Source organism: Clytia hemisphaerica, unplaced genomic scaffold (genome assembly GCF_902728285.1).
Source record: "Clytia hemisphaerica strain Z4C2 unplaced genomic scaffold, Clytia hemisphaerica genome assembly, whole genome shotgun sequence".
Taxonomy (NCBI): domain Eukaryota; kingdom Metazoa; phylum Cnidaria; class Hydrozoa; order Leptothecata; family Clytiidae; genus Clytia; species Clytia hemisphaerica.
The window spans coordinates 2,483,543-2,501,769 of NW_027103595.1; the positions used below are offsets into that span (position 1 = coordinate 2,483,543).

General features: G+C 34.8%; 1 protein-coding gene across 1 annotated transcript; it reads left to right on the forward strand.

Annotated features, from left to right (window-relative positions):
• The first annotated feature begins 13,996 nt into the window (after positions 1-13,996).
• Positions 13,997-17,840, forward strand: LOC136801712 (uncharacterized). Its single transcript, XM_067058365.1, has 4 exons — positions 13,997-14,557; positions 15,241-15,426; positions 16,550-16,779; positions 17,386-17,840. Exons 1-4 carry the CDS (start codon positions 14,536-14,538, stop codon positions 17,731-17,733), a joined length of 786 nt encoding a protein of 261 aa, XP_066914466.1. The 5' UTR covers positions 13,997-14,535; the 3' UTR covers positions 17,734-17,840.
• Positions 17,841-18,227: the final 387 nt, after the last annotated feature.

Consider the following 18,227-nt stretch of genomic DNA (forward strand, 5'->3'; position numbering starts at 1 on the left):
CCTTTATCTCCCATTGATTGCTTGATTGATTATATTGTATTTAAAAAGATTACTAATTGAATAAGATGTTTTGATAATGAAGATGTCCACTTCCTAGACATAAAAATTGATGGTACAACAACTGATATATATTACAAACCTACTCACACAGGCCAATACAGTGATTTTTCTAGTCAAACCCCATGGAACTTCAAAATTTCTTGGGTTAAATCTTTGATTAATCGTGCTCATAAAATTTGTTCGAATCAATCACTCTTCAAACAACAAATCAAAATTGTTAGACAGTACCTTTCTTGGAATGGCTACCCATCACATATTAGTAACTGTATAATTAAACGTCAAACAGAGAAATTAAATCTCCCTCTCGTAACTGATGATGAGAATAGTGACGATGATATCACCAAAATCTTCGTTAACGTTCCTTATCTTGGTCTCGATGGTGAACGCTTAGTTAAATCACTTATTCGTAAATTGGGAAGATACGTTAAACCCGATGTAAAATTTATTACGCGCTATCAATCAAAAAAGTTAGCCATGTTCTGCCCAACTAAAGACAAAGTTTTAACAGAACACAAAGCTAAGATTATTTACGAAATTGTTTGCCCTGGTTGCGGTGAAAGGTATGTTGGAAAGACCGACCGTTGTTTCAAAACCCGCATGATTGAACATGGGAAACGAGTGGACCAACCCATGAATCATCATTTAAATAACTGTAGTAGTTTTCACGATTTGACTGACATGTTTAATCTCATCGCACAATTGTTTGGAGAATCACAAGGGATTAACCATAAAGAACACATTTTGAACGCTGTTTTGAATAATTGCAAAATCTTAGATTCGAATGATAATTGGTCGCAATTGGCCTTTTTAGAAGCATTTTACATTAAAAAAACTAAGGCCAAAGATTAATGACGGGTTGAAAGCTTCAAAAGAACTTCAATTGTTTGGATAGGCCCCTGACAATTGACACTCTTTTGTTCTTTTCATTCAGTCATTTTTTAGCTTATATCAATTTTATTTCCCTTGTACATTTTATAACTCATTAACGTTTTTAATTATCATTTTACTGCTGTACAGATTTTTTAGAATAAAAGTAGATTTTTGAAATGTATTTAGTTTATGGTTGAAAATGATGAGATAGAGTCATCGAAATATTCCGCATTATGAATACTTTCTTGTTGTTTTTTATTTAAAAACTAAGAAGGATGCTGATCTTCGGGTTATGTTTTTTCTTGAATAAGATGTGTTTACCCTCTCCAGACTCCCCTCCCTACATTTAATCGATTAACTTATTTATGATATGTGTTGAGGTAGTACCTTCGACGTAATCACTTATAATATGTGTTAAGGTAGTACCTTCGACGTAATCATTTATGGTATGTGTTGAGGTAGTACCTTCGACGTAATCATTTATGATATGTGTTGAGGTAGTACCTACGACGTAATCATTTATGATATGTGTTGAGGTAGTACCTTCGACGTAATTATTTATGATATGTGTTGAGGTAGTACCTTCGACGTAATCATTTATGATATGTGTTGAGGTAGTACCTTCGACGTAATCATTTATGATATGTGTTGAGGTAGTACCTTCGACGTAATCATTTATGATATGTGTTGAGGGAGTACCTTCGATGTAAGCATTTATGATATGTGTTGAGTTAGTACCTTCGAAGTCATTTTTTAATTCGTTTTTTTTTTTAAGAACCTTCCAATCCAGCCTTCCTAAAGGCTGATTATGTCAAAAAGTTTAGTTAAGGCTCAAAAGGCCGATTTCTTAAGAAACAACGAGGCTGCTTTTCTTAAAAAAAACGTTTCGCCATTTAGTGTATAGATTACAAGCCAAATTCATCAAATTCAGTTCCCAATACCAAAATTTTCATCTTTAAGCTTAAGGCTTTCTTTCCTCGAATTTGTTATTATACACAGTATATAAAGTTAAATCTTATAATGTCTTATTTCATCAAATCCAGTCTTCAAAACAAAATTTTCATCTTTACAATCACAGCTCGTATTTGTTATTACAGTAGAACCTCCAATTAGCGGACATAATAATTTTCCCCGGCCGTTTCCTAGTCAAATCCTTTTATTTTAAAAAAGTCTCCAAAAGGCGGACACTCAATTAGCGGACACCTCCATTTAGCGGACAAAAATTTCATTATTTATAAAAAATTCCAAAGTGACCCCTACAATAAAGCACAGAAGAGAACAAGTTTGCTATTGCCTCGTTTGTGATACGAAAGCATCCAACGAGCTGTTAGTATGAAATATTTATAGTCGAGCTAGACATGTTGATTTGTTAGTTCGATATTAGAAAATTCCTGTCTCTAGAAAAGTCGATCTTTTTCACCAATAAAATACAGAGGCTTTCGTATCTCTTTTCTAAAAGCACGATCCACACTCTCGGGTATCTATGGTACTACCTGGTGCCTGAGATTAAAAAAACGCCAAAAAGATTCATTCCGCTGATTTGTTTGAAAGGGGCCCCCCAGCGGTTTGCGTGATTGCGTGAATGGGCATTTTCAGTTGCGTGAATGCGTGAAAATTGGGAAAAAAATGCGTGAATGCGTGAATTGAAAAAACTTACGTGAACGTGAAAATGTACTTATTAATTGCGTGAATGCGTGAATCTGGTCTATTTTGTGCGTGAATACGTGAATTTTCCCTTTTTTCCACCGATTATGTGCATTTTTCTCGATTTTCCAATGTTTCCCCGATTTTTCCCAAAAAAATTTCCGATTTCTGAAAAATCGGGTTATTGCGTGAAACTCGAGGAAAGTTTGCGTGAATGCGTGAATTTCGTAAAAAAATTGCGTGATTGCGTGAATTGAGGGTCCGCTGGGGGGGGCCTCTTGAAACGCGGGTAACACCAAGATGATATACGTCTCAAGGGACTTTGCGGACAAAACATCGAATAACATAGCTTTTATTCCTCATTCATAGTAGTTGTTCATGTCCTTGGGTTGAAAGGAGTGGGATTCCCACCTGATGCGACTTTTCTCTCATATTTCAAGAAAACATCGAGTAACAAGTTTCTATCCCTCTAATGTGTCTCATAGAGGTTTTTCTACCGTGGAAAGCACAGCTCAAATCATATATTTACGCTGTGCCGACGAATCGACATTCTATTCATCGCGCCATCAGCGAAGACAAAAGTAACCATGACGACCATCCAAGATATTGGATGAGCGTCATAGTCGATATTTTATTCCCGTCGTTGAAAACACAACTTACAAAAAGTCAACAATGCTTTGTAAAAAGAGTCAGTGATAGAGAATCATAACATAAAGTCTGTCTATTATTTCGATTCAATTAAAGTGACATTTCCACAATTAAAAGTTTAGTAATTACTGTTGGGTCTTCGACAAAAAACTTTCGAATTGTTTATCGGCATTGGGCCGATAAGCTTCAGACCCCCTCCCCCCCTTGCTCTTATCGGCCAAAATTTTTCAAATCCAACTTTTACATCTTCGAAGACACAATTTCCTCAAATCTTGTCGGCCATCGCCTTCCCACCTAGTCTGAATCGCAGACCTCTACAAAACCACAGGTAGTATAGGTCTGCTTAATGATCTACCAACCGCTTTCCGGTTCGCAAAGGAAATCTTGGCGGGTTCATAATTTGATTGACATTGATGTGTACGCAAAAACGATCGTTTCGAACGTTTTCAATGGAATGTTTACGTTCGAAATTCGAATCCCAGACCAGAAAAACAAAACAGAAAAAAGATAAAAAACAATCTGATGCGCGCATTATGTACAGTCTGTAGATTTATTTTCGACTTTTGCTTTTAAAAAATATCTGGTCTGTAAATTTATCAAAACTTTTCCATCAGCTCTTCGATCGAAGCTCAAAAAATACAAATATGAACACAAAAGTGATAGACCACCAGAAACACTCCATCTCTTCAAAGAATTGAAGCTAAGTACCTGAAAGATACAAAGGCCACACAGTATTAAAAAGTGAAATGCCAAAGCTGAAGAAAAGTTCTTTATTTGTTTTAACATTTAAAGGCCCTTGTTCTTGAAATAAAACACTCCCTTTTGTAGAATCATAAAGAAATAATGTCAGAAATATTCAATATGATCCCCGCAAAATGTACTGTATATACATAACTAGAATACCTTGAAATAATCTGCAACATATCTGTAGAACTGACAAAACAATTATCTGGAGCCAAAGTGATACAACGAATCCAGTGTGGTAAAAAATTATACACTCATACAAGTCCAAATTCAAGCATCAAAATGTAGTTTTATGAAGCAAAATTTTGTTGGTGCACACAGAAGATACATCAGGGCACTTAAATTCAATAAATACGATGGCCCCGAGGTTTCTCCACTTCTAGAAAAAGACAATTCAAGAAGAGAAGTAAAAAATGAAGAAGGGAAGTAAAAATTTTAAGAAGAGAAGTAATTTTTTTGTATTACTTCACTGAAAATTTTACTTTTCTTCTTGATTTTTTTACTTCTCTTTCAAGCTTTGAAAAATGAAGAAGAGAAGTAAAAAATGACAAAAATACCACGTGGTTTTGATTACAACCCCTGACGTAGAAAGTTTATTGTTATTACAGAGAGACCCCTTACCAGACTCCAGAGGATGTTTGTAATGCCAATTATGTTGATTAGTGTGATTAAACGTTTAAAGCTATCCCACCCTATTCGGCCTAGGGGGGGGGCTCTTTCTGTTCGGACGTCAAACTATTGGTAATAGCTCCTGAAATAATAGAGCTTTTGCCTTGAAATTTTCTGTAAATTCCTAACTTTTATTTAGCTTCAAAATAAAAAAAAATTTGACACCTAAAAATTTTCACACCTTGAGTATGATGACATTTCTGACAGTAAGGTGTCACAAAAATTGACACTTTTCCAATACAAATTTATTTTTAATGTCTAATATATCGTTTAAACCGTAATTTATTGAATATTTAGTATAAAATAAGCATTTTAAACTCAGACAACTTTTTTCTAAAGCTTTTGTTAGAATACAATAGCTATTTATAAGAACAAAGGAAATTTTCGGTTTTTGCTCACCTTGGGCATGATGAGTGACGTCATCAAAATTTTTTTTTGTCAAAAGTTACCTTACGTGACAAAGATCTTGTGTGCCAAATTTCACCCAAAAAGACCAACTAGATCAAAAGTTAAGGGGTGGTACAGGAAAAGCCCCCCCTAGTTCTGAACCGCCCCTAAAAGCCTAGGTTGAATAGGGTTAAGCAAAAGTTATAAAGCTTTTCATAAATTATAAAAACGCTTTGGGAGAGTACTTATATTCATATAATCTTTGTTGTAGGATCACGTGTTTTAGACGTTGTCTTGTGCTTTAAACAATTTAAAAAGGGTTAAAACCATCTTGGCAGCTCGCCAATGTAGAAATTTAATCACAATTTCGATACTTAAAGACATTTTACTTCCCTTTTTAAAATTTTTACTTCCCTTCTCGAAATATTTACTTCCCTTCTTTAAATTTTTACTTCTCTTCTTGAAACTTTCAGAACTTTTTTTAGAAGTGGAGAAACCTCGGGGCCATCGTAAATAAATCTAATTTCTCATCTTTTACAAAATCTCCACATTAAACAAGAAAGAAGGAAGCAAAACAAGCAAACTTCCTTCCGCCTACTTTTTTTTCGAAATCCAAATATATTTTCCAATCTATGATTTGGTGCCTCACATAAAATTTAAACATTACGTATTGTCATATTTGTAGACACTCGCCAGCTAAACATGTCTTTAGCCGTATATCGGCTAAAGGCGGCAAATCTCTGGACAAAGGAAATATAGCTTATTAAGCATCCTCTATAAGGAGCACGAATCCGTTAGTGGATGCCAGCAGCCTACTTCCCACCCGGCATCGTCGAATTTTTGTCTATTTGTGCACCAACATTGAGTTTGTTCATACCCGCATTGATATTGTTAATCAAAACGAAAGTTAAAATGACGGGATGAAGTCGCAACATTTCGAAGGAAAAGGCAGCGTGCTGGCCAATGAAAAAAGAGCTTTTTATCAAAGCTACTTCAAAACTGTACTTTTAAAGCTGCGAATTTGCGCGCAAAGGTGGAAACAAATGCGCGATAAAATTTCTATTATTTGTCTTCAGAGGTTACTATTTTCTTTGAAAACTTAACCTCTGATACTCAGGGTAAGGTTTTTCATGTGCTGGGGTTAAAAGGAGCGGGATTCCCACCTGATGCGACTTTTCTCTCATATTTCAAGAAAACATCGAGTAACAAAAGTTTCTATCCCTCTAATGTGTCTCGTAGAGGTTTTTCATGTGCTGGGGTTAAAAGGAGCGGGATTCCCACCTGATGCGACTTTTCTCTCATATTTCAAGAAAACATCGAGTAACAAAGTTTCTATCCCTCTAATGTGTCTCGTAGAGGTTTTTCATGTGCTGGGGTTAAAAGGAGCGGGATTCCTCCCTGAAGCGACTTTTCTCTCATATTTCAAGAAAACATCGATTAACAAAGTTTCTATCCCTCTAATGTGTCTCATAGAGGTTTTTCATGTGCTGGGGTTGAAAGGAGTGGGATTCCCACCTGATGCGACTTTTCTCTCATATTTCAAGAAAACATCGAGTAACAAGTTTCTATCCCTCTAATGTGTCTCATAGAGGTTTTTCATGTGCTGGGGTTAAAAGGAGTGGGATTCCCACCTGATGCGACTTTTCTGTCATATTTCAAGAAAACATCGAGTAACAAGTTTCTATCCCTCTAATGTGTCTCATAGAGGTTTTTCATGTGCTGGGGTTTAAAGGAGTGTCCCACCCGAATCGAATTTTTGTTTTTGTATTTCGACAATAAATATACATTGGCTTGAAAAAAAGTAGTTCATCGAACACTAAAGATTTCATTAATAAGGACAGATTTTCCTTTTCTTTTCCAAGATGATACAAGGCTGAGATTTGCGATTCGTGTTCTCGTCAACTTTTAAAATTTTTCATTGTATTGTTTGTTTTTCTCGTCACATTCGTTATCTCATAGCATTTCTTGATCTATTTCCTGATTGAGCAACTTACGATTTTCTTTGTCAAAATATCTCAAAGAGTACTCCTATTTTCGCCTGCTTGGAGAGGCAAGGTTTTCATCCGGAGGAAGAAAATCTAAACAAAAGACTTTATTCAGCTAATGATGCCCTTGAGCTGTCAAACTCAATTTAGAGGTTAATACTTGTAATCAATCTAATTTAATCAGTTTACCAAAACGTGTATTCTTTTTTAGCCTAAGTGTTATTAATATTTACTTGTGTCTAGTGCATATCGAAATACACAACAATCCATAATTAACAAAAAATGTTAGACCATCCCCCCCCCTAGTTTATGAGTTATAACAGTTTAAGTGAAGTGAATTAGGATACAACAAGGTGAGCTCGGGTATTACATTAGCGGTTCAAAATCGAATCGGAAATGGGAGAACTTTTATGAGGGTTTTATTTTTTTTTAAATTTGATCAAAAACAGGAGCTTACCGAACTAGAGAGCGTAAACTGTATTTCTAATTGAAATTACAACAACTTGATTCAAAATGGAAACAAGAATCGCAAAATTGCGACTAAATATTTCCTTAAAAATGAAGGTCATTATTGACATATATAAAAAGGGATAATTAGCCTTAGTAAAAGAAAGAAGCACACATAATAAAGTATACATATATATTTGTCCAGAAAGAACTGGCATGTTGTTTGCTTTGTTTTGGTGTTTAAAAATATGTACTTATCAGTCCTAAAAAAAAATACAAATTTGAATATAATGAGATCAATAAGTCTGGTTAAATGTTACTTTATTCACAAGATTTAAGCATTACTGAAAAAATACTACTGCAGATGAACTAAACTCAAAAATTAAAACTTTACAATAAATTTACATTACGACAAAGTAAAAATCTATCTTTAATAGCAACAAAGAAAAAAATATGCCTCAAAGTTTTAAAAAAGTATTTAAATAGCTTTAAAACTTTAAACAGAGCTAGTCAGAGCTTCAATTCAGTTCAGTAGGTATAGAGAATTCAAGATATGAAAACAGACACTGCATTGGTTTACAAGACTTGAGAAAGATGTCAACCATCCACACGGTTCATGAAAAAAATAAAGTATTTATCAAAAAAAGATTCTCTTTTTTTTGGTAATCAATTTCAACAAACAACAATCAAGATACCCTAACAACCTAACAGGATCCCACGGTGTAAACATTATCAACCAACAAAACACACACCACCAAAATTGTAAAAATAAGTCAATATAATTTCTATCAACAATTTCTCGTAAAATGTTTTTTTTTCAACATTCTGATACCAATCATGGCTGGAGTCATCATGTGTAGAGTGACTGTGTATAACAACAAAAGTTTATTGAAAATCATCCCACGGTCATGGTAAAGCTAAAGATTTATCAACCAAACAAAACTGACGCCAAGTCAAATCTGTCGATTAAAAATTTCCATGAAAATTACAATCGAAACTTATCTCATTACGCACGAGCGAGCGCAGCGAGCGAGTGCGATTCTTTTGGCAAAAGCGCGGGAAAAAAAGCTGATATGCGGAGTGATAAAATCGATTTTTACCCTTTTTCAGCCTCGTTTCCATTCAGACTTTCGTCGTCGTGTGCAACTGTCTTAAGTCCCAATATGGAGAATTATTGCCTGTACCCGACTGTCTGTTGGAAGCATTACGTAATGGTTTTTTTCCAAACCTTTTTTTAAATCGAGCTCCGGCGTCAAAAACAGTAGAGTATTTTTATAGGAGGATGAAGACGTCATTTCTTTTAGAAACGTCGTGGGAAAATATGGGCACGGCGCTCCATCCTCCTTGTCGATCGTGAAACGTCGCCCGGTTCAGAAGCGTATTGTTGATCGGACCATACTGCTTTCTAACAGTCAAAATAAAGATGGCGGCAAAAACAAACAACTGGTTGCTATACTGCTCTTTCGCTATTTTTCTTTGGTTTTTATGCTTTAATGAGTTGAATTGGATCATGATTTTTGTATGATTGTTACAAGAAATGGTTGATGATGAAGTTTTCTTATTATTCCTTCCTGGATTTGCGATGTTTCGTTTGGTTTGGCATGCGAGATTTGGATTTGTGCAATCTCGCTCTTGAATAGACCTTTTTTCAAAAAGGACGTCCTGTTGAATAATTATGTAGTCCAGCCATAAAAACAATGATAGAGCCATGCATAATTACTGTATCATGCATATTGTAATAATTATGCGTAGTTTTATCATTGTTTTTCTGCTGGACTACATAATTATTCAACAGGGTGGCCTCTTTGAAAAAAGGTCTATGAAAAACAGGACATTTTATCAATTTTCACAAACACGACAAACTAACTTCAATTTTGCCCGTATATTTACACAAATTCTAACAAGGCAGGTGACTGAATATTTGTGGATAAATCTGACCATGCTATATTTGAAAAATTAAATACCTACTGATACCTACTGAAGAAAGTTTGAACTCACTTTTTTATTTTATGATGGTCAGTCACAGATGGTAGATGTGGCACCCAAGCCAAGGAAATGGTTGTGGTTGGATTTAAAATTTGAACCCAGAGCAAAATTTACTAATTGATACAGTACATTGATGATTGAATTTCCCTTGGTGTTTTAAAATGCATTTTAAACGTGGAAAACTTTTGGTTGTGAATTTGGACATTTTCTTGCAGGTGCATCATTTAAAACGTGGAAATTATTGCTGTGGACATCTTTTTCCACGTGCGTTTATAAAACGTGGAAAACTTTTGGTTGTGAATTTGGACATTTTCTTTCACGTGAATTTAAAACGTGGAAACTTTTGCTGTGAATTTGGACATTTTCTTCCACATGCGTTTTTAAAACTTTGAAATTTTTTCTGTGAATTTGGACCTTTTCCAAACGTGGAAAACTTTTGGTTGTGAAGTTGGACATTATTTCCACGTGCGTTTAAAACGTGGAAATTTTTGCTGTGAATTTGGACATTTTCTTCCAAGTGCTTTTTTTAAAACGTGGAAATTTTTTCTGTGAAATTGGACATTTCCTTCCACTTGCGTTTAAATTGTGGAAAACTTTTGCTGTGAATTTGGACATTTTCTTTCACGTGCGTTTAAATCGTGGAAATTTTTCCTGTGAATTTGGACTTTTCCTTCCCCGTTTATTTTCGCCTCAATTGAAAACTTTTTCAAGCAATATCCTGACATGACGACTTTTTTTCTTTTTGATATTTTTGGAAATTATGATTGCCAATTATGTGACATTTTTTGCTTTTGCAGCATTCTTGAAAATTATAAAACGCCTTCTGCTAGGGGAATTTTTTTCCTTTCAACGTTCTTTCAGATTATGAAAATGTTTCCCAGTATATATGAGATTTTTTATTCCTTCTTTTGCATTACACTTTTTTTAATATAAGAACCAGTAAAAATTTTCTGAGCCTCGACTGTTTTTTTTTTTTTGCACTTTAATTGAGCCTCTATCATGTTCTTATAGGATGTAAGTGAGGTATTTTAGGCATTATACCCAATTTTTATTACTTTGACCCCTAAATTGCTTGAAATTGAGTAGTTTTCAGGCTCAGCATTGTTCTTTAAAAAATTGTTCTTATTTTTTGGCGATTTTGAGCCTACCTACCTCTTTGTACCTCTTTTTGGCTTTTGCTTGAACAGCTCATCCAACTCGTTGAGTCCGATGCTTCAACATTTCCTTGAGACTGTTGGAGTCAGCTTGCCTAAGGTTAAAATAGTGGGCAAGCAGAGGTTCGTCCGGAACAGTTTTGAGGAAGGTGTCTAAGTGTTTTTTGAATACTTCTTTGGGGCAGTTTGTCAAATCTCTTATTGGTCTGGGAAGGGTATTGAATAATCGAGGGCCTTCTTGGGAAAGACTTCCCCTCCAGATATTTTTGTGTTTGATATTGACAGCTTTTAGATTGCAAATTCTCCCCAATCTCTGATTTATATGGCAGGAAATGCCTCCTTTACTTTCGTCATAATCAAAATTCGGGACGTTGCCTTCAATGACGTTCCAGGTATAAATTATTTGATACCGCTCTCTCCGTCTTTCAAGGCTATACAGTTTTAATGATTTGAGTTTTTCCCAATAATTGAGATGTCTGAGGGATGGAATTCCATGTAAAAATGATTTTTGAACTTCTTCCAGTTGCTGGACAAGACCACGCTTCCAGGGAGACCAGAGTTGAGAGCAGTAGTCCAAATGAGGGATGGCTAGTGCTTTCCATAAAGTTAACATGGTTTCAATTTCCCTTGATTTAAATGTGCGGTATATCCATGCACTTATATTTTTCACTTTTTTGATTTGTTCTTGGATATGTTTCTCATAAGTCAAATGAGTGTCTAGGGTGACTCCAAGGTCTTTAACTTCGTCTTTATTTTCGATCAACGTTGCTGTGTCGGTAAAATAGCGAGAACTTTGCTTCAGAGCGTCGTTTTTCCCATAGGCAAGGTGCTCAAATTTAAGACCATTCAGCTGCATGTTGTTGTCTTCTGTCCACTTGTAGACAGTGTCTAGATCATTTTGTAGATGATAAACAACGAGCCTCGTTGTTCTTATAAAATTGTTCTTATATTTAAAAAAGTGTATGTTAGAAATTATGAAATTGTTTCCCTGTTTTGAAAGTTTTTTACTTTTTGGCATGCATTTCAAAAAAATATAACTTTTGGAAGCTATAATTTTTTACCTTTTTTTCAATATTTTATATATTTTACCTTTTCTCCAATATTTTATATATATATTTTTGAAACCTTTTTCCAATATTTTATATATCAAAGTATATGCAAAATATCTCATCTATTTTGAAAATATAAATTTTTCTTTGGTTTTCTTATTGTAAAATATTCTCAATTTTTGATAAACAAGATCAATTTTTGTAGATATACATTGCGCCCTGATTTAAGAAAAAGAGAAAAGAGAAAAAGACTGAACGAAATTCCGTTGCTTTGCACAAAGTATCATAAGACATTTTTTTTTTTATTTCTATCCTTATGATGTTCACATTTTAGGTCGAAATTTTAAGATATTTGAGTTGAAAAAAACTTCAAAAAAGCAGTTAATTTTGAAAATAGAATATCAACTTTCTTTTGGTTCACCAGAGTTTTTACATGTTTAAAATGCATTGATAGAAATTTTCCTTGCTCTCGTGACAATCATGAAAATTACCAAAAAAGGTTTGTTCACCACGCAAGTATCGCGAAAATAGCCCAAATCATGCCTCGAATTATTTCCCGATCACGCATCACGCAAACGGCTGGGTACTACTTTTTAAAATTGTGTCGTAAATAATGGCTAACTTTCTCATTCCCGGGAAAACATACCTGTCCCATCTCCGGGATCTTTTCGCTTTTAGGCGTCTCCGGCAAAAATTGTGTTAAATCTACTTTTGTGGCGTTTTTGGTCCGGAAAATTTCGCTGGGAATATAAGGAAGTTTAGCAATCCTACGGTATGTAGTGTAAAAAACCTTTCGCTTGCGAACACGAGATTTTCGTATCGTGCGTAACCCCTTTTACAATTGATTATGGAGTGTTCCAAAACTATTGGTAGGTTGTTTGGAAGTAAAGAAACCCACACAGTTTGATTTATTTTAAAGATTTAACTTGAAAACAAACTTCAGCTTTCTAGCAAAAACTCATGACTCAACCTGCTACATAACAATTGCCAGTCGGGTCTGCTACTACTTATTATAACCGGGCTTGAGAATCCGTAAGGAACTTGTAACATACATTATATATAGTTTATCAGTCGACTTGAATCATGATACATTACTTATATTTCACTGGATGCATTTTTCGCTATGAAATTAAAAACGGGCGTTAGTCAGGGTGTACGGAAGGCGTTTTGACACGGGAAATTATGGAGAAAGCCCGTTTTAATAAATATTTCCCTTTTGGAAAACGGGAAATATTTAATAATGGTATATAATGGTTTGTTTATATGGTTTGGTTAATAACTACTTGTGGTTTAAATAGGGAATTTCCCAACAAAAAGGGAATTTCCCTTAATTCAACTCCCTGAGGTAATAAAAAAAGACATATAGAGCTTTGAAAATGGGTAATCAGATCAAAACAAATCCGAAAACGTGTTTTAATGATGATAAAACAATAGAAATACAGTCAAGCTAAGAATGTTACCGGTACACCATTTAACCGGAACTAAAATACTGAAAAACGCGCGCAAAAGTATGAGATGTTTGCCCAACTTTCTTATGCGCGAAGCTATGAATGCCATCCTCGGAAGCTTTAGGCTTCCTGTGGTGGCAACAAGTACCCTGAATTACAAAACTTGTTTCAAAAACATGTCTCTCTTCTTCTGATAATTCTTTGAAAATATTACTTCCAAAAATCTCTTGAAACTCTGCGTCGCTATTTCTTCTCACAAAGGTACCACAATTTTCAATAATCTTAGACCATACCGGTTCCCTAATTTCATCCAGCAGTCGAAAAGCATTACTTTTCATATCGTAATCTTCAAGTGAAATTTCCATTGAGCCACTTAATGTCACTTAATTGAAGCAGCTTAAAAAAATCACTTGATTTTTCATATGATACTTTAGCTTTCATTTCTGGAAGAAGCAAGCGGTAACATATTTCAAGAAAGCAATCAACAGCGCAAGAATAGGTACGACTGCCAGTTGTCCTGCTTGAATTTCGGAAATGTGCAACATTCAATGCAGTGTCTAGATTAATCGCAAAGTCTTCCTCTGCCATACTGTGAAAAATCTTCAAATTATTTTAGGAGCAAAAAGCAAAAAATGTAATTACAGTTGACACTGTCTAATTTGACGTTCTACTATTTGATAAGCCCGTTTTGGATAAAAATTTGAAGTCACTTTAAAGGTTTTGAAAAACCACTCTCTTATTTGATTTCTAGTAACAAAAAAAATGCCAGATATTTTGAAATTCAAATGTTCGATTTTGTTGCGTTCAAATTAGAAACTCAAAATTTGACTCCTCAAATATTGCAAATATCAAAGATTTCTTCCAAAAAACTTATATAAATTTTCAGCAAGATCTTCGGTTATTGTACTGATTCGACGTTCAAAAACCAATCGCAATAATCAACCTTCGCTTCGCCTTCTTCTTCCCGTGTTACTCTATAATTCAATATTTACTTTAGGGACTTTCTCAATATTCAATATGCTGTGGTATTCGATGAGAATCCCTTGAAATTTGAATTAGAGAGTGTCAACTACTGTATATATAGATTTTTGCAAAATGCAAACTTTCCTTTATGGAATTTCCCTTTTATAGGGCGCCTTGTTTTATACTTTAGTTCAGTTTCAAAAATTCTTTTAATTGTCAGCTGTGTGCTGTTCTGTATCAATAGTGTTAGAACGATGATGGAAAAAACTATATAAATAACTGTCAGACTGTTGTTCTGTCAGTCTGTGTTCTGTTTCGGTGGAAAATATAAATCAATCTCAATGGATTCAAATTGTTTAGTTTTCCTTTCAGCAAACTCACACTGGATTGTTGGGTTTATAGAAAAGTAGTGCGATTGGACTACTGGACTGTGCTAATAACTGGAATAAAACAGATTTAAAGAAACAGGGAGAAATTCAAGATGTCTGCCACCATCACATCAGGTCCACCAACTTTCCTTTTTTATCGCTGACATTACCTTATACCTAAAGCCAGAGCCATCGGCTGATCGTTTGAAACATAGTCAATAGAAGAAATACCAGATAATTCAATTGACATTGTTTGAAAGCTCCGACACGATAGGAAGAAACAAACGTCCGCCGCGCAAGCTAAAAAAGAGCTATCCTGTAAAACACGGCTTATCGCTCTTCATTCCGGGAAATCAAATAACCGTTAATTGATAATGTTCCGCTAAGCGGAACTAAAATACTGAAACGCGCGCGCAAAATTATGAGATGTTTTCCCAACTTTCCCTCACGAGTGAAGCTATGAATGCCATCCTCGGAAGCTTTAGGCTTCCTGCGGTGGCAAAAAAAATTTATTGCGAATTGGAAACCTTAAATCTCATTTAAACAAAGCTCTTGTCCTTTGCGTTCAAAAACAGCGAGGGTCATTTTTGTAGGCCATTTGTATTTTATGTATCTGTCTGATCATCCTTTAGCAAAAAGACATTCTTATAGGAAGTATATTTATAGAAGTCTGTGATTCAGACTACCATTTGTGCTGAACTATGAGCTGTTGACAGGCAGTAAATAAGCGTTTACCCCGAACCTATTTCAGCATATTCAGACCACTAAAGGTTGATGCTTTAACCCTAAAGGTCGATGCTTTAACCTTTTTATTACAGACGAAACTACAGACACTACAATCCAACCAAGATCGGCAGCGTCATCTCAAAATGTTTGGACCAATCAAATCGGTGTCATTTTTGGTGGGTCAGCAACATTTTGCATTACGCTTATTGCATTGATGATGTTCTTTAGAGGGAGACGAAAGAAAAAGAAATTTAATCAATCTGTGGACTCCATTGAAGGTTGGTTCGGACTATACAGTGTGTTCCGTAAAAAATATACTCAAAAAAGAAACTCTTAGCTCAGCTCTCTTATAATGTCATTTTGATGAAATTTTCCATTTTAATGGTCTAACCTATGCACCTTCCAAGTCAAATTTCTCGTTAATGAAAAGCTGGTAGAATATATTTTTTTCAGCAATGGAAGGAAAAAAGATTTTTCTTTCTGCTGCATATTAAATTAACGTTAGTAATGAGTTATTATTTGGGAATAACTTACTTCATCTTTAATGTTGAAAAGTTGCACATTGGCTTAGTCATTTTTTCACAGAATTACCTTACTTTTTCAGAATACGTTTTGCGGAACACACTAACTATAGTATTAGCTACTACTTTCATTATTTATGCTTCAGCGATTCTGGTTTCCTTTCGGGTTTACTGAAAAACTTCCCAAATCTTAGGTCTGAACAATAATGTCCTATATCAATAAAGGTTGAATTTGATTACCGAGAGAAGACTATTTTAATAACTTTTATTTGTTTCAAGTTACGTTTAGGAAAAAACTTATTTTCGAAGTTATAGTCAGAAGACAGGCTAAATGGCATGTTCATTGAAGATTTATTCAAAATAGGAGTGAAAAAACTATGAAAACGCAGCCAAAACACAACGTTTAAGGGCTCTGACCATAGTCAAAAAATTGATTTTAGTATCCAAACATAAAAGTTATGTTTTAGATTCTTTAACACTTTTAACAAAGAATTGCCTTTATAAATTGCGTTTTAATCAAACCCCTCAAGAGAGAAAATATACGAAGGTCAGCAATAATATGTCAATAATATGTTTAGAAAATTAACAAAGGCTATCAGTTCCCGGCCTAAAGACCTATTCATCGGCCAATACATTCGCAACCATTATTTGTTTCCTGTGTGGTCCAATTTGGTCTAATCGACTTTGTAATGCTTTCAATGATGTTGTATTTTCAACCCTCACTTCAGGATAATTTTCTCATTAGGGACCAAACTTGGCCGTTTTTTTCAGTAACCAAAAGATTAAAGCTGGTCGGTGTGTAGTGTTGTATGACACCATCTGGAGTGAAGTTAAATAAGGATTATTATTTTATTTATTCGAAATAATTTGTGGATTTCAGGGCCAGGCGATGACGTATCAGTGTACATTAGTCAATACTCAAACAGCCAATCAGATGAAGAAGAAATTCTATCACTAGTTCATTATTTGATGTCCTTGGATCTACATTGCCACGTGGATTTGTTGAACCAAGTAGAGATTAACAACATGGGAGGATTGCCAAATTGGATTCCTGAGCATATTTTATCTGTCAAGAAGATTTTGATGATCATTTCAAAAGAATATCTTCAGGTTTGTTCCCAATTGACCTGGTAGGATTTTTTCAGCAGCTAGTGGGGATAAAAATAACGGACTAAATCAATGGGGATCAATATTTCCATATTTTCTATGGCTAGGGATTTCAATTCTTTAGTTTTCAAGTCAGAAAATTCAGTGGGGATGGGAAAATTAGCATAATATTTTGCAGTGAGAATTGGTTTATTTGATTATTCTCAGTGGGGACAAAGATTGGAGGATTATTTTCAACCGGGGACGATATTTTTAAACCAATTTTTCCAGTGGGTTTGTGAAAAGGGGCCCGGTGTTTAATCTCGTACCCAGAGCCACTTTATACCACTTTGTTTCATTATTTCTGATGGACGTGATACATTTCGTGAGTGCTAGCAGAATCACCAAAAAAACTATAAGGGACTAGATACGAGTTCGGTTGGTTCCGACATTTCTTGACATAGTTAACAGTTTATCGTGTCGAAAAAATTTAAGATTACACCATTCGTTGTGCAAAACCCCCCAGCAGACACTTTTCTTATTTTTTTTCAGCCGTGGAAATGGAGCTAAACCAGCAGTTTGTTGTATTCAAAACTACAGTTTAATATCAATCCTTGTTTGAATTTTTAGGCATTGAATCTGCAAGGAGTAGATGAAAACGATGCCCAGGTCTGCAAAATACACGCTGAGTTCGGTTACATCAAAAGTATTCTATATCATTCATGTACTAAAGCATCACCAAGACTTGTCCTTTTATTTGGGAGAGGTGTAAATTTTCAGGACCTACCGAATGAACTTCAAGGTCTACCATATTGTTATTATCCTAAACGTTTCAAAATACCGGAAGACGAAAATTGCCGGAAACTTCTTGGTATGTTGAAAGATGCAGAACCATTGAAATTGTCTACAGATTTTATTTCAAGAGCTTCTAGTTCATTTAGTTCTAATGATTTTGAACTTGCTGAAACTGTTTTATGACATAATTTTGAATAATTGTAGTACTTTAATAATTTAAACTATCAAACGATTGCGATCAAACATATTGATATAGCGAAAATGAAATATTGAAGATTGTTCAAAGATTGTTTTATTCCAGATAAGGAAATGGCAAGAGTGTCAAGATTCATCTTTTTCGACACCCCCTTCTCACAGACCCGGTGGGATTTTTTCAGCCAGTGGGGGTAAACACAAAACGGACAAAAATCGACGGGGATTGATATTCCAATTTTTTAATGGCATTGGATTTGAATTCCATTGTTTTCGAGCCAGAAATTTCAGTGGTATAGAAAAGATAGCAAAATAATTTGTACTGAGGATTTGCTTATCTGATTATTTCCAGCGGGGACAAAAATTAAAGTATAATTTCCACTGGCGACGATATTTTGGCCAATTTTTCCAGTGGGAAGGGGTCCCAGTAGGTCTGTGAGAAGGGTGTGTTTTTTTGTGGTATCAAACATTAGATTTAAAGCCCA

Coding starts and splice junctions, on each gene's coding strand:
- LOC136801712 (XM_067058365.1), top strand. CDS start 14,536: ATGTCTGCCACCATCACATCAG. Junction 14,558..15,240: donor GTCTGCCACCATCACATCAG/GTCCACCAACTT, acceptor TTTTTATTACAG/ACGAAACTACAGACACTACA. Junction 16,780..17,385: donor TTTCAAAAGAATATCTTCAG/GTTTGTTCCCAA, acceptor TTGAATTTTTAG/GCATTGAATCTGCAAGGAGT.